The sequence below is a fragment of the Panthera leo genome, chromosome D3, assembly GCF_018350215.1.
Source record: "Panthera leo isolate Ple1 chromosome D3, P.leo_Ple1_pat1.1, whole genome shotgun sequence".
Classification (NCBI taxonomy): domain Eukaryota; kingdom Metazoa; phylum Chordata; class Mammalia; order Carnivora; family Felidae; genus Panthera; species Panthera leo.
Genome location: NC_056690.1, coordinates 16560783 through 16577672, shown reverse-complemented (window position 1 = coordinate 16577672; position 16890 = coordinate 16560783). Strand labels below are relative to the sequence as shown.

The 16890-nt window shown below is 44.9% G+C and overlaps 2 protein-coding genes and 1 pseudogene across 2 annotated transcripts in view; 2 read left to right on the top strand and 1 right to left on the bottom strand.

Moving 5' to 3' along the window:
* Positions 1-3606: 3606 nt before the first annotated feature.
* Positions 3607-6559, top strand: POP5 (POP5 homolog, ribonuclease P/MRP subunit). The gene is made up of 5 exons (XM_042910556.1): positions 3607-3726; positions 3812-3954; positions 5103-5252; positions 5433-5516; positions 5614-6559. The coding sequence occupies exons 1-5, from the start codon at positions 3707-3709 to the stop codon at positions 5727-5729; spliced, it is 513 nt and encodes a 170-aa protein (XP_042766490.1). The 5' UTR covers positions 3607-3706; the 3' UTR covers positions 5730-6559.
* Positions 6560-7835: 1276 nt separating this feature from the next.
* The window catches only part of RNF10 (ring finger protein 10), a 34003-nt gene continuing 24948 nt past the window's right edge, over positions 7836-16890 (bottom strand). The window contains exons 10-17 of the mRNA XM_042909653.1: positions 16742-16875; positions 15663-15780; positions 15335-15436; positions 13373-13528; positions 11763-11863; positions 8860-8917; positions 8629-8787; positions 7836-8004 (exon numbers count right to left, since the gene is read on the bottom strand). Of these exons, the coding sequence (XP_042765587.1) occupies positions 7928-8004; positions 8629-8787; positions 8860-8917; positions 11763-11863; positions 13373-13528; positions 15335-15436; positions 15663-15780; positions 16742-16875 (905 nt within the window). The 3' untranslated portion in view covers positions 7836-7927. The remainder of the gene's footprint in view (positions 8005-8628; positions 8788-8859; positions 8918-11762; positions 11864-13372; positions 13529-15334; positions 15437-15662; positions 15781-16741; positions 16876-16890) is intronic.
* Positions 10904-11184, top strand: LOC122203082 (annotated as a pseudogene).

Below are 16890 nucleotides of genomic sequence, written 5' to 3'. Positions count from 1 at the left end.
AACTTCCAGATGCTCTAGTCTGTGAAATGGGACTTGTGACTTATGTTTCCAAGTAAGTTTTAAAGTTCTTGCCAAAGCTAATATTCCATCTTGTGTCTGATCCAAAAGGGCAAAATGAGGGTGGGAACTCTCAAATGAGAAGGAAAAAAAAAGACACTTGGAGAAAGTTTCCCAAGCACCCCCATCTTCCCCTCGTTTGTCTGGTCCGGGACCTACTCTTCAGAGAAGTCCCGGGGAAACAACAGCAAGTATCTCCACTGCTCCAGGAAGAACCTGAATCAGGTAAGCGCACAGGTTCGGGGTCCAATCACGATTAGCCTACTTGGGCCTGAGCCTTGTGCCCAGGAGTTCGAGCCTCAGCGCCCTTCCTCACCTGTAAAGTGGGGAGAATACTGGCTCTGTGGGAGAGATTCGAGGCGAGACTGCGGGTGAGCGCCCCGCCCCTGCCGGGCTGACCTTCCGCACCCCGCACCCCCGGGGCACATATGCGTCGCGCCCCGCGCGTCCGCCGCCCGGGAGGAGGCAGCCGCCCTCCACGCCTCCGGGGGCGGATTCCCTAGCGGCCTCCCGCGCCGCGCGGCGGGGACCCGGGTGATTGCAAACAGCCGCCGGCCTCATTAGGAGACGTGTAATTAGCGGCTGGCGGAGCCGGAGCCGGCACGGGCTAATTACCGCGGGGAGCAGGCTGCACCGCCCACGCCGCCCGCCCCCGCCGCCGGGCCACCGTTGGTGTCTGGACCCTCGTGGGGCGGACAGAGGAAACGGACCTGGTCCGGAGGAGGGGAGGCCCAGGACGGCCCCAGTGTGCCGGCTCCGGGGGCTACGCCTGGGCGGAAGGCTAGATCATTTTCACTCAAAATTGCGTGTACTGTGTGCACCCCCCGTGCCAGGCGTTTTGCCCCCGTTATCTCGTTTATCTCATATCCACCCTACTGCGAGGAACCATCGTCATCCTGCGGCACAGATGAGGAAACTGAGGTCTAGGGACATGAATTAAACTCCTGGGCAGCACGTGGCTGGAAAATGGAGAGGGAACAGACAAAACCGTGCACCGGACAGCGGACAGCAGCCGGATAGACGAGGGCAAGGACTCGAGTCGGATGGCCTTGGGTTCGAATTCTAATCTAGCTCCTTCCTGGATGTAACTTTGGTCTGAGCCCCAGCTGCATCAATAAAATGGGCGTGATGTTGGGATTAAGTGAATTGAAAGCTAGGAAGTATTGGGGGAATTATTTTAGGGACGCGAGTGGAGTGGGCGGGAGGGGGGCGGTGCTCTGAGGCTCTTTTTCTATTCAGCGCACAACAGGCCTCTGACGCCCCCTGCTGGCCAAATGGGGACTCTGGCGAGACCTTTTGGGGATAAACAGGTTGTTCTTGGAGGAGGAAAGGTAGCAGAAGACACAGGTCCCCCAGCAGAGCCACTGCCCTCTCGCCTCCCCTCCACCCCTTCCTTCCTCAACATGCCTCCTTTAAGGTGGCGAGGAGTTGAGAGATGGGGAAAACTGAGGATTCCTTCCAGATTTTGCAAATAAATGGCCTCCCTCCACGGACCTCACAGGGCTAGCCAGTTCCACAATTCTACAAACAGGAATGAGTATTAAGACCAAGGTACAAAGCTGTGCACCAGAGTACCGGGTCTGACAAAAAAGTCTGGGACTAATTTGAATGTCTGTCATTGGAATAGTGACCATTTTAGCACTGTTACATCCAAACAATGCAATACTGTGCAGCTGAAAAATAACATTGCATAATGGCTGACATGAAAATATAGTCAAACAGACTGAAACTTAAAGACATTAGGTTTAGCAAAAGGAGACACACACACGTGCTGTTGGATATCCATATAAAGTTCAAGTACAGGCAAAGCTTATGAGAGAAGTCAGAACAGAGGCTACTTCTGGGAAGGTTTTAGAAAGCAAGGAAATTTCTTAGGTATGGAAATGCTCCCTCTTAATCGGGGTGGTAGTTACAAAAGTCAGTCTAGACATATGTAAAAATTCATTGAGCTTTACACTTAATATGTACATTATACATGGTATACCTCAATAATACAGTTGTAAAAAAAAAAGCCATAAAAAGTGCTAAACACTTCGACCTTTTTTTTTTTTTTTGCATAGATTTTTAAATGTTTGTTTATATATTTTGAGAGAGAGAGGGAGTACAAGCAGGGGAAGGGTGGGGAGAGAGGGAGAGAGAGAGAATCCTAAGCAGGTTTTGTGCTGTCAGAGGAGAGCCCACCTCGGGACTCAATCTCACAACTGTGAGATCATGACTTGAGTCAAAATCAAGAGTCAGATGCTCAACTGAGCCATGCAGGCTGCCCCTTGATCCTATTCTTAGTAAGAAAATAAAAGGAAAAATATAATTTAACATAGGGCAGCAGTTCTGTTTTTTGTGTCAGGACCCCTTTACATTCTTAAATTTATTGAGGATCCCAAAGAGTTTTTGCTTTTGTAGGATATATTGATACTTACCATTGATACTAAAACTGAGAAATGTGAAGATTTCAAGTACATATGAACAAAATAAAACTGAGAAATGTTTAAAACAATACAAAATCCCATTAGCCATCAGAATGATGCCAGCACATGTCACATAGTCTCTGGAAAACCTTACTGTCCACTCTGAGACAGTGAAAAAGGCAAATAACATCTTAGTATTATTATTAAAGTATTTGACCTTGGGGACTCCTGAAAGGGTCTCAGAAAATCCAGTGGTCCCTGGACCTCACTTTGAGAATTACTGGCACAGGGGGAAAGAGCAGGAAGAAAATACACTACATGATAAATTATTCGCTCTCAGTGCTGGGATTATAATTTATTTTTATTTGCTTCTTTGTACTTTTCTGTTTAAAAAAAGTAAAATGTGGGGCGCGTGGGTGGCTCAGTCCCTTAAGTGTTCCATTTTGGCTCAGGTCATGGTCTCGCAGTTCCAGGGTTCAAGCCCCACGTAGGGCTTGGTGCTGACAGCTCAGAGCTTGGAGCCCGGGAGCCTGCTTTGAATTCTCTCTCTCTCTCTCTCTCTCTCTCTCTCTGCCCCTCCCCCACTCGCGCTCTCTAAAAAAAGTAAACATTAAAAAAAAAAAGTAAAATTTAACGACCAAGGGTTGTTTTTGCAAACAAAAACCAAGACAGTACACCCGTCTCCATAACACTGTTGAAAGACCCAAACAGTAATAACATATTTGGCTGTAATAAAAAATTAAACTGAGCTCTAACCTGAAACTAAGGGTCCGATTTCCCGTGTCAATCCCAGGCGTGTAAGTGCAGGGTCTTGCCCTCTTAAATTCCACCGTCTAGTTTAGGGAGTGAATATAAATGCATACACAACTGTATTGCAAGGTAACAGAAAGCAGACATCCCGAGAGTCCCAAATGCAGCAGCTGCCTCCTACACAGATTTGCAAACTCCGGCGTGGAGCAGAACCAACCAACGCAACCATACACCACGGAACCGCGGACCTCAACCACGGAATACCTAAACCTCAACGAGGCAGTCCAGCAGGGCGCATGCGCCCTCCAAACGTTTGCGGGAGGTGGGGCTTAAGGGAGACTGACATTGGGCTCGGCTTCCCAACACTCTAGCCCCGCCTTCTTACCCTGCTTCCCTCTCTGAGTGGCTGCAAGATTACAGAAACTAATTTCCCATTTGCCGCCAGCGAAACCGACATCCGCTTTGGGCGTAGGGCAGCCGGAGCAGAGACCGCCATGGTGCGATTCAAGCACAGGTGAGTGGCGGCGGCTCGACAAATCCTGCCCTGTTAGGTCCTCGCGGCCCCGGCTCCACGCTCACTTCCCTGCTGCCCTCCGCAGGTACCTGCTCTGCGAAGTCGTGTCTGATGACCCCCGCTGCCGTCTGAGTCTGGAGGACCGAGTGCTGGGCGGCCTCGTACGAGACACAATCGCTCGCGTGCACGGGACTTTCGGCGCCGCCTCCTGCTCCATCGGCTTCGCGGGTGCGAGGGTGCTGGGGAACTAGGTGGACGGCGGGTTTGGGAGGGAACGGGGGCGGAAAGGGAGAAGGAAGGGGTAGGAGTGACCGCAGGAGCTTCCAAGCTGATACACAATCCTCACTGTACGATATCGTCCTCTTGAGGCCACTTGAAGCCTGAGCCGGAAGTCTGAACGAGTCCGAAGTTAGGCAGAAAGCTAAAAGCGGGGGCGCCTGGGTGGCTCAGTTGGTTAAGTGTCGTCGGACCTCAGCTCAGGTCATGATCTGACAGTGAGTTCCAGCCCCAGGTAGAGCTCTTGTGCTGACAGCTCAGAGCCTGGAGCCCCTGCTTCGGATTCTGTGTCTCCCTCTCTCTGCCCCTACCCCGCTCACGCTCTCCCAAAAATAAGCAGTAAAAAAAATTTTTTTAAGGAAAAAAAACTAAAAGCAGAAGGCGATGGGGCTTGGGGCAAGAATCTCCTTTGCCTATTTGACATAGTATATTGGGGGATTGCGATTGAATTAAGCAGGATAATGAGTTAAATGGGGGAAGACGTGTATAGTTCCGAGAAAGCTGTTTGTTACATTGACATCCTATGGTGGGAAAAATTGTCAAAATTACCTCCAAAAAGCCCTTAATAGTACAGGCAGGTAGAGTATAGAACTCATAATTGTGTGTATCTAAATGAGGAAGAGGATTCTTCCCACAGCATCAAGTTTTTTAAATTCGTTCCCTCCTTTACCCTGTGCTCAAAATTGAATACTGGAGAATCACATGCATGCAGACAGGCACAATTCTACATCAGGTCATTTGCAGTTGGCTGCCTCAAGACCTACAGAGCCCAGTTGCAATAGAACCACCTTTCAGCCAAGAGTTTTCTCTGAGGAAGGTGGATCTCTGCTAGCCCCAACCTCACTTATCAGTGATTTAGAAGAGCATTTATAATTCTGAATTCATTCACCAGTTCCGAGTGGTGTGCAAAGCACTGGATGTGGTTTATCCCCTTTCCATAAATGAAGGTGTGTTCTAAAGCTCTTTTCCTTTAGGAATTTGTTTTTACCCACTTGATAATACATCCCAAGTGCCACTGCCTGTCACCTAGTAGACTCTCAATTAGTCTTAAGATTTTTAAGTGAATCCAAAGTCTCCCAAAATGATTTTGTTCCCTGTAGTGCGATACCTCAATGCCTATACTGGAATAGTGCTACTTCGATGCCGGAAAGAATTCTACCAACTCGTGTGTTCAGCTCTTCCTTTCATCACATACTTGGAGAACAAAGGACACCGTTACCCGTGTTTTCTTAACACTTTGCACGTGGGAGGTAGGGGTGCATATGGTATGGTTGCTGATTTCTAATACTAATAGGTTCAGGGTTCAGCCTTGACAGCGGGTGGGTCTTCCTGCTATCCTGCCAAGAACAAGACGTTTTCACCTAGCTTGGAAAGACTTGAAGCAGACACCTTTCACAAGCTGTTGACCACAAAGCTCTTTCATGTGCCAGGTACAATCCGAACATGTCAGAAGTTCCTGATTCGTTACAACAGGAGACAGCTATTGATGTTATTGCAGAACTGCACTGATGAAGGTAAGCGACATTAGCCCAGTGCCCACTGAACAGTAACTAACCTGAGTAAGAGGTCACTCCCAAAGACCTCTTTCATCCCTGCTGTCTGCCTTTCCAGGAGAGCGGGAAGCTATCCAGAAGTCTGTCACAAGAAGCTGTTTACTAGAGGAGAGGTCAGATGAGGAGCAGCTTTCAGATAGTGGCAGTGAGGAGCCTTCTGAAGCAATGGAGTGAATTTCTGCAGGCTATGCTGTGCCCAAGATTCAGGGCCCACTTGTTGGAACAGGACATTTTGGGAGGCAGCAGCATCTACTATGGTTTCCCAAACTGGATGACTGCTGACCAGAGGCCAGGTTATCAGCTTAAAATGGAGGACGTGTTCACTTAAACTGAAGTCACTTTTACCTACTAGTGCCTGGTTAAGTGGTTCTGCAGGTGAAGCCCCTGTGGTTACAGACATCTCTGTATCTAATTGCCTGGCCAGAGTAGGTTTAATAAATGTCCTTGGCTTCTGTAGCATTTAGCTTACTTACGTTCAAGTTTGGCCAGGTCTCCTTCCCCCTCAGCCCCTGGCCTCACTGGGAAGACTGGCTCCCCTATAGGATAGCAGATGCATAGCCCCCCACTTGAGCCCTGTGCCCCAATCCCTAGGATGAACCCTAAGTATTCCAAGTCACTCAGAGTAAGTGTATTGGTGAGACACAGCAAGTGAACTGGTACAAATTTATAGCTGGTCTCAGTCCTGACCCACAGGGCCTTAAAAATGCCAGATTCCTTACCAATAATAATCAGGTAACAGGATGACAGTTTTTGCACTTTTCTTGAGGGGGAACAAAACCTAGCCTTGCCTGACATCACTACAAAGCCAAGCAGCAGTTGCCAACTTCCAGTAGTTTTCTGCAATTCCTCCCTTCCCTACTGTCTTTCACCTGACAGGTACCTGAAAACCCGTGACCCTGCCAGACTCACAGAAGCAGGAAGGTTTTGATCTACTACCTACTAATGACATTTCTAGGATGTTTTTTTGAATAAAACATGTTATTCGGAGTCCCTTACACATTTAACAGAAGGATTTGTAATTTTTGTTTCAACATGTCCCCTCGTTTTCAGGGCTGAAACACACTCATCCACCCAGGAGAGTTCCTATTCCAGAATTTCTGAACCTCTTCCTTTTAAGAATGACGGGTTAAAGCTAAGCCCAACTCAAGAACCCTTTGGGCCTGACACCAGGAGAGACATTGCTCCATGATAAGAGTGCTCAAACTTCTAGTGTTGTTACTTTAACCTATTTAAGGGGGAGCCTGGGTGGCTCAGTCAGTTAAATGTCCATCTGACTCTTGATTTTTTTCAAGTCATGTTCTCAGGGTTCGTGAGTTCGGGCCCCCACTGTCAGGGACTGTGCTGACAGTGCAGGGCCTGCTTGAGGGATTCTCTCTCTCTCTCTCCCCTCTCCCACACTCTCTCAGAATAAACTTTAAAAAAAAAAAAAAGTCTTAACCTATTTAAGAGGTATGTCTATCTAACCTATAATGAACTTTAAAAAACCAGAAAGTTCGCATTGCTTGTGCAAGTGATTTATTGCAACTATTTGCCTTCACATTCTACTATACCTAGAGGTCACTTTATTAAGCAGCAAAATAATTCACATCACTCAAATTCAGCTGAAACCAAGGCATAGACCGCTTCAGACAAAAGGAGGCAGTGGGTACCCCACCGCTTTCAAACCTGCCCTACTCTGCCGCTCCTACAACTGAGGCCACTGTCACTTTTAACAGGCTTGACCTAAAAGTTGGCAGGTTCCAGGCCTTCTTTAGTGACAATTACACCTTTCCTTGCCAAACAGAAGCCACATTCAAGAGGTGTAAAACCCTCCATCACATATGTAAGCAACCCAGGTCTGGCACCACAGCTGACCATTTCTCAGAAGAAAAACTGCAATTCAGGCTGGGTATCCTAAGTCTGTTTTATTCCCATCCTTCTGTTTCTTTAACAAGAGGAGAACTAAACAGGAAAGATTCAACTGTTTTTAAAAGACACACTGATAGGTGTGTTGAAGCCATGATGCCCTGACATGTCAGTAGAACAGTGCTAGAACACTCTGGTTTGGGCTGCTCTGTGGGATGTTGAAGGAACTCAAACTTATTTGGGTTGAGAAAAACTAATTACATGGGGCAAAAAGACTAACCTGGTAACAAACTAAAAATCTTGGCAGGAAGAGAGATCTCTTGTGTGTCAATACTTTATTTTGGTGTAAAGACGGGAAGCTGGAAAATACACTGTATTTAAAATTTTCTTGGTTCCCCCTCACGCTGTGGAAACCCCCTCCCCCCAGAGCTAATCTGTTCAAACTCAAATACTTAAAAATTACAGCAGCAAAACAAAAGCACAGGAAAAAGAAAACCAGATGGAGAAGGTAGCCGGGGCCAGTAGTGTCACTTGGTGTGGACGACTGAGGTGCTGAACAGGAGCTTTTGTTTCTGTTTTTTTCTTTTCTTTCCTCCTTTCTCTTCTAAATGGAAACACAGAAAGAACTTGCTTAGAATGCCATCCCCTTACCCCAGCCAGTTTCGTCCCGGAGAGTCTCAGAGTGGCAGTTAAGGTTCTAGGATGAAGACCCCCCCTGGATCCAGATACCAGTCCTTGCACACTCCAGGGATCTGGGCAAGTCACTTTACATCCCTAGACCCGTTTCCTCATCTGTAACATAGTCCTACCCATTTAATATGGTCGTTGGGAGAATAAAATGAGCACAAGGCTAGGTAGGCACAGCAAAGGCACACCACGAATGCTAGTGATCTTGTCTAACTGAATACTACAGAGTGGCGTGGGCTTCAAGCCTGACTTCTCCACCTATTGGCCACCTTCTACCAAACTCAGGATTCTAAAATCTACTCTCCACTACGTCTTAGAGGGAAAAAATACAGAGTTTTTCAGAATTTCACAGCTGGGCCTCAACAGTTAATTTGGGGTGGCAAAAACGTCCTAGCTGACATACTAAATGGACTATTAGCTGACATGAGCATGTGAGCCTAGGGGCTCAAGAGAAAAGTGCCTGACTAATTAGTGATGCCCACCACTGGATCCAGGTGGGAATGACAACTCTGTACTGAGCACTCCGTTTCTTTGCCTTTACCAGAGAGGGGATCTGAAGTAGCTGGTGTGTCCAGTTTCATGAAGGCTGCTTCAATAGCTTGGCTGAAGGAATTTTGGAAACTGGGCACAGGAACACGGTCTGAGTTATCACTCTCCCCATCGCTGTCCACAGGAGCAGGAGGAACTAAGCTGTTTTCATCTATAAAATACCAGTGTTAATTTACTTTCTGAAAGGAGCCAAACTCCCCTTCCACCAGAGGGCCATTCTCACCTTTCTTTGGAGCAGTTTTGGGCCACACATCTGCTTTTGCTTTTCCAACTCTCAGCATCTGCCAAGGTGGGAAAGAAGGGAGAGAAGAATTTAAGCAACTGATCCAATTTCTTTCCCAGACTTGTGTCTTGACACTAACTGGCTAAGGGCACAAAGAACTATCACCTCTGGAAAAAAGGATTTTCCAAGTACTTCTCTCCTTAACATACTGTTTCAGTCATGTCCTCTATATCCTGACCAAGAGAACTAGCAGTAAACCCCCAAGGTGGGAAACCAAAGCCTGTGTTGTTCCTTAGGAAACAGATAAAGAACAGTGCATGGACTGACTAGACAAGAGGTTCTTACTCAGACTCTCAAGCTGGGAATCCTGACTGTGTCATTCCCTTCTTCTGGTAAGTTTTTCCTGCTCTTCTTGGGACCCCTAAAATATAAACCTCTTGGAATAAGCAAAACGAACCACCTGGTTATTGAACTCCAGTTACTTAAGGCCAAGAAAATCAATTTAACTTTATCCTAAAACTGCTCCAACAGCTGCCATTACCCTTCAGTCTCTGCTTTTCTAATAGCTCCTTAATTAACTTTTAGATCCAATCATAGACCAGATTCCTCCATGTACAATAAAATCAGAACCATCCCTCCTGCCCTGAATGAGGAATTCTTTCATCTCAGGTGGCTAAGGCCAGCTTCTTAATTATTGAGGGCCACACGTGTCACGCAACTCAAAGCAGGCTGAATTTTATCCCTGGAAAACTACCAAGAGACAAGCCCCATGAGATTCAAATAAGAATGCGTCATCCTAAAGTAAGTGTCCCGAAGTGAGGTACAATATTATTCAAATGGAGTTGGGTTGGCAGAGGTTTATTTCACTGAATAACCTTTCTTCATCATGTACCACTTGGATGATCTTTTCCCTCGGTCCTTGGGAGTTAGGGGTCCAAAGAGTATGGAATCTGAATCATCTTAAAAGGCCATTAAAACATCTATCACCTATGTGTTATTCTTGCCATAAATGTTTAAATGTTTAACCTGAATCCACTCATGAAAAAATAAACAGACAAATCCAAACTGCAGGACACTATATACAACAACTGGCCTGGATGCTTCAAAAATATCCATGCCACAGGAAGAAAACAAAGAGAGGCTAGAGAAACTGTTACAGATCACAGAAGACTAAAGAGACTTGACAAACACATGCAATGAGCAGTCTTTTTTTTCGACCGGACTGAAAACAATACAAGACCACTGAGACATGGAGAAATAAGAAATAAGTACTGTATTAGATACTCAATTAGCTGAATTTCTTTTATGTGATCATGACAAATGTGATCATATAGAAGAATATCATTTGGGGGCACTTATCTCGTAAACAGTTGGTGGTAAACTCATTCAGGAGGTCTAATGTTTTCAATACAGTATAACAATAAAAAGAGAAAGCACATATAGCAAAATGCTAACAACGGGTGAACCTAGGTGAAAGGTATGAGCGTTCGTTATGCTATTCAACACTTTTAAGTTTGAAGTTGTTCAACATATAAAGCTGAAAAAAGCAACAGCAATAAAACCTAGTTTAAAAAACAACTTCAGGGGTCCATGGGTAGGCTCAAGTCAGTTAAGCGTCCAACTCCTGATTTCGGCTCAGGTCATAATCTCACAGTTTGTGAGATCAAGCCCCGCATCAGACTCAACACTGACAGCATGGAGCCTGCTTGGGATTTTCTCTCCCCTCTCTCTCTGCCCCTCCCCCTGCTCGATCACTCTCTCTCTATAAATAAACACTAAAAAACAAAAACAAATTTAAGCATTTGACATAATTCCTGGGAACCACTTGCTTATAACTTCTGAAACCTATCAGTTAATACTCAAGATTGCTCTCAATTATTTCTTCCTCCTTGACTTCAGGACTCGACTTACCAAAGTCCAATTCCTGCTTCTATCTCAGCACACACTGAGAAACGTGAGAAACCTCCACTATCACCCGCTCTAAAGAACTGTTAAGCTAATGATCCCAAACTAGCCCCAAAAGGTTAATACTAACTTCTAAAGGGGGTGTTCAGCAAGCTGTCCATCCATCCTCCTCAGTTATCTTAATGCAGGAATACTGAGTGTTTGTTATTTTAAAGGTTAATAAAATGATCTGACATCTCTGCCTCACTGCATCCAAGAGAACAAGATGGGTCACCAGCTTTATGGGAGCCGGCTGAGGAAATCTGGCCAGGGTTTGCTGTGTCTGCCAAACCGGCATGGTCTGATTCAGAAATACAGCCTATGTGCTGCCAGTGTTTCCGTCGGTTTGCAAAGGATACAGGCTTCAGTAAATTGGATTAAGTGAACTTCCTTGAATGGGTCATCCAAGAAACCTACCTTAATGCCATCTTGTTTTACATAAAATAAAAACACTTAAAGAATAAAACAGAACACAAAAAGATCTGACATCAAGTTTCACTAGCCTAGTGTTCCTCTAACTCAGCTGCCCAAGGAAGACAGTTTGGCTAGTTATAGGACAACCAAGACCACCTTTCCCTTCCCAAAGCAAAGAGAAATGGTTTATTATATGTAACAGGTACATACCACCTGAATCAGAAGTCCTAGAACCAGGGACCAGCTGAAATTGGTATCTCCCCAGCCCCTAAAACAACACTTAGTACCCAAGTATTTAATGATCTGTTAAAAAACTAAAGCTCTGATTCTCCCTCAGCTACTCTTGGCCTCTTTCTTTGGGAAGTCTACAATAACATCTGAAACTAAAACTAGAAGATTTCCTCTTAAAAAAAGCTTTCCATGATTATTACTATCAATACGACATTAGCCTGGAAGTCTCTCCTCCAGCGCAAAGATTTCCAGAAAGTACAAGCAGCAGAGCTCACGTTAAATACCTGTGAACTGCTTCACAAGCAAAGATTTACCTGGGCAAAGGAAGGGAAGGGAGAGTCTTCTTCCAGACTCCCAACGCAGAATGAAGGACTGCCCTGACTGGCAGTCGGTGACAGAGGGGTCAGCAGAAAGTCTGAAAAGAAACCAGAGACCTGATTATATAAGTCGAGTTCCAAGAGAGAAGAGATGAACCCTGAATCAGGTCTAGATAATTACCAGCCCCACCACAAAAAGCAAACCTTGATCCAATTTCAATTCTGCCATGTTCTTATAAAGTCAAGAACATGGCCTATTATTCGTACTAGTGATCTAGGGAAACAAAAGTTTAGTGATCACAGTAATACTAGAAAACATGGGAGAATCTATTTCCATGCCAAAAAAAAAAACCCCTTTCCACACCAGCTGACTCTCAAGGCCTAGGTACCGGTATGTCATGGACTGGTTTTATGTGAATGAAAATGTTCTAACAAAAAGATAAAATTTAATCAGGTCAGCCTTTATGTTCCAGCCAGATGGGTATGACCTGCACTATTCAGTTAGTATCCAAAACACACATCCAAATGGACAATATCCAACAGGAAGATGCAAGCTTTCCCCCGATACTCCCCAGGTAACAGTCTTCTCCATCCTTTCTGACCTAGATAGAGTTGGGCATTTCCCACAGGTCTACCCACTGCCCTGATCACTGCTGGAAGGGAGAGGCCTCTATTCACTCTCCCAGTAGCAGACACTTCCACAGTCAGCCAGGGCTATTCAGTACTTTCAGTCCTAGGACTATCCAGCTGCTCTTGCTTCAATACATTAAAGCCCATTCCTTCAAAAAAGCTAGTATGTGAAAGCACATACACAACCAATTTTTTATCACAGATAATGTAGTTGATGTTCTGCCATATTCCTCTGTATTTCAGCTCTCTTCTTAGACTAAAAAGCATAATAGTTGTGCATACAGCCCTCAAGATGCAGGTTACAGTCACAGTCCCTGTCACTAAGCCCCTGCCTCAGCCTCAGGTTCCTAATCTGCAAAGTGACAGGCATATGATCATAGCAGTCACCAAGAGCTTTAAATATTCTGCTCTTGGACATTTTATTTAAAATGGCTGGCAGAGGGGCACCTGCGTGGCTCAGTTGGTTATGTATCCAACTTCGGCTCAGGTCATGATCTCACAGTTCATGAGTTTGAGCCCCACATCAGGCTCTCAGCTGTCAGCATGGAGCCTGCTTCAGATCCTCTATCCTCCTCAATCTCTCCCCTGCTTACGTGCTCTCTCCTTCTCCAAAATAATAATAATAATAATAATAATAGTAAATTGATTAAATAAAACACTTAAAAAATCTTTAGAAATAAAACAGCTGGGTCACAGGGAAGAATCTAAGTTTAACTTTCCTGCCATATGAGCTGCCTTGAGGTTTTGAGGTTTTTAGAAAACAGCAGGGTATAAAGTAGTACAGCCAATCAGAAAGGTGAATCAAATGGCAAAAATCTGATGTACCCCAGAAATATATTAACTACCCAAAGTAAGGTTAATCACCTAAAAATCCCACCATACTGAGTAGGTTAGAGTTAACAAATTCAGACACTAGGGCCTTGCTTAAGGTCTGTGGCTGGTGGGCAACTTCATTCTTTAAATCCCAACTCATTTACCTGCTTGGGAACCTGGACTTCTGCTAAGAGGAGACAGGGAGAGGGCACCATGGCCCTCGGTGCTGGTGGGACCCAAAGCAGAATCAGAGGTGCAGGTATAGGAATTGAAGGCAGGAAACTGCTGTAGATTCTCTAGGGGAATGTGGACTTCTGGATCTACAAAGAAAAAAGAAGAGTACAGTAGGGCCATTTAGAATATTCCTCAAATCTTTTCCAACAGTTGTGGATAGTCAATATGAATCCCCCAAGGCTCTAAGGTATGTAAACACGCTTTAAAACCCAAATTTATAGTAATTGTCACTTTATATTTTTGTTGATTTTTTGAAATGTTTACTTTGAGAAAGAGAACGTGCACACACACGCGTAAGCACGGGAGGGGCAGAGAGAAAGCCCGATGTGAGGCTTCAACTCACAAACTGTGAGATCATGACCTGAGCTGAAGTCTGACACTTAACCAAATGAGCCACCCAGGAGCCCCTATATTTTTTTTTTTTAAATAAAACCCTTTTTGGGGGCACCTGGCTGGCTCAGTTGGTAGAGCATGCAACTCTTAATCTCAGGGTTAAGTTCAAGCCCCACATTGGGTGTAGAGATCACTTAAAAATAAAATCTTAGGCACGCCTGGGTGGCTCAGTCAGTTAAGCATCTGACTTCAGCTCAGGTCATGATCTCACGGTTCATGGGTTCGAGTCCCTCATCAAGCTCTGCACCTTCAGCCTGCTTCGGATTCTTTGTCTCCCTCTCTTTCTGCCCCTCCCCCACTCGTGCACGTGTTCTCTCCATCCCTCTCTCTCTCAAAAAAAAAAAACATTTAAAATAAAATCTTAAAAAGTAAGTAAAAATAAAAAAATCTTTGCTCTGTTCTTAACTGAAGCCAAATATTATACATGATGGTTAATTATATTATTCTATGTACTTGTCTTTGGGTGTTTCTATAATAAAGAAGGTAAAATTAAAAAAGCCCCTGTACCTGAAACATCAGTTTTTTTCAATTATTTAGGAAATGTGCCAAATACCTACACAGCATTGGGACCCCAGCTATACACTTATCCCAGTTGGAGAAGTAAAATTTATGTTTACCACCATAAACATGTAGTCAAAACAGTGAAGTCCTTTCCCTGGCTGAGGACTCGATTCTTTGTTTTCTGGAGGATAAGTAAGTACACTCTCATGTCACACTAATCTCCTGGATTCAATGAAGCTTATGTTGAAGAAGCAGATCAAAAGACTCTGTACTTACATGAAAGAGCTCTTTTTTTTTTTTTTTTTTTTTTTCAACGTTTTTTATTTATTTTTGGGACAGAGAGAGACAGAGCATGAACGGGGGAGGGGCAGAGAGAGAGGGAGACACAGAATCGGAAACAGGCTCCAGGCTCCGAGCCATCAGCCCAGAGCCTGACGCGGGGCTCGAACTCACGGACCGCGAGATCGTGACCTGGCTGAAGTCGGACGCTTAACCGACTGCGCCACCCAGGCGCCCCATGAAAGAGCTCTTAAATCTAACCTCCTGCATAGATTTCCTAGTTTGTCAAGGTTTCTACTATATCTTACTCTCTTGGCAGACTTGCGGTATACAGAGGTCTCCTTTAATAGAGTCAACGGTGGGATCAATGTTCCATTCAGAACACACAGGAGACAATTATCCCCTAAATTCAGCAGATCTCCAATTGCCTTCTCCAGAACAGGTTTTCTCACCTACTATACCAAGGATGAATTTAATCTCATTCCTTATTAAAAGCTATGAACTTTGACCCCCATTAATTCACTTAATTCTCAAGTCTATGAACGAAGTACTCTCATGATTCACATTTAAGAGCTAAAAAAAAAAAAAACAACAACAACAACAAAAAATAAGTGGCAGAACTGAGATGTGAACCAAATAGTCTGGCTCCTGGGCCCAAGCACTGAGTATCTCCATGAGGATGCACAGCTGTACTAGTCTAATAGAGTTTCTGAACTTACACTTGCCCTGTTTCTTGTTCTCCTCCATCTCAATCCTGCGCTCCCGGCGGCGTTCCTCCCGAGCCTTCTTCTGGCGCTGACGCTTCCTCTTCTCAATGTCATCTGTGGGATGGTCAGACAGTGAGCAGGCAGACCAAGGACAGCCTGGCCATTAACTCCTCCCAGGTGACTAGTCACTAAGGCCACAAAAGGAGGCAGCTGGCCTGGATGAATGGAGTATGGTATGGAGACTCATGACAGAGCTCCTAAATTCCTCCCATACTGGGTTTCCAATCAGAAGAAACCCTGAGCTTCACTATAAAGAGAAGCAGAGTGGGTGCATTCTTACCTGAGAATATCTCCAGAGTTTCCTTAGAGACCACAGGAGGCTGCAGAGCCAATTCACAGATGCTGAACTCACAGGTGAGCGGCAGGTGAGAGAGGTATCTATGACGCTGCCGAACATCCTACCGTGGAAAAGGGACCAAAACTCAACTAACACCAGGCCAAACTGTAAGGACAGAGGTTCCCATCCCAGACAGCTAACTCTTTGGGGCTCAAAGAGTAGTGCTCAAGGTATCATCATTTTGCAAAGCCAAACAGAAACCGTCAATTGACATTCAATAAGGTAAATGATCAACCAAAAGCAGTTTTTAGGTTTGTGCTGCACATAAATAAATCAAGCCTGGTAATAAATGATTTAAAGCTGATCAGCTGTTTCTGATTTTCTGGAGCCCACAACTGAGGAGAGAGAACAGGGGAAGATAAAGAGTATTTGTTGGCAAAAAACCTGAGATCCACTGACAATTAATAACTGGGAAGGTGGAAAAAGCAGATTTCCCTACTGAATAAAGCTTGGCCTGAAACAGTAAGAAAAAAAAAAAGCCCATCAATTTCAGTTTAATTTTCTTTTCCATTCTCTTTCTGCATGTTTGATGGAAAGTTTACAGCGTAACAAATTTGTGATCAATATAAGGATAACTCTCAAAGGGCAAAACCTCGCATATATAAATTATCAGATAATAATTGATAGTATCTGTTAAGCCGAAAAGGTGTTTCAATCTTGTATAACCTAGTATAGAGCCTCCAATAACTCTTCGATTCCTTGGACATTTCTCCCAAGCCATAAGGAAAAAGAGAAAAACAAACTCATCTTGAATGAAAGTGGGAGACATCTATGTTCCCAAACCACAATAAATGAACCTAAAAACAGAGAGCAAGGGGTGACTAACAGAACCCCGACATGGTAAGAGAGCCCCATTTAACCTCTAAAATCTTTGCAGGCACAAAATCAGTGACAAAAATAGACTTAAATACAAAAGCTAAGCTCTTTGAAGAACTGTGAGCATGGGCTGCTCAGGCCCATATCAAAAAGATCAGGTTGATGACACTCCAGAACCGTGCCACAGGGACAAGGCAGGACCTTACCTCAGACATGGAGTAGCCGGCGATCTCCACCACTACTGCCGAGATCTTCTCCGGGCTCTGCTCCAGGCTGCCGTACTCCCTCACAAGGCAGCGCACATTCACAGGGTGCAGGAACATGTGCTGCCCGTCCTCCGCTGAAGACAAGCGGC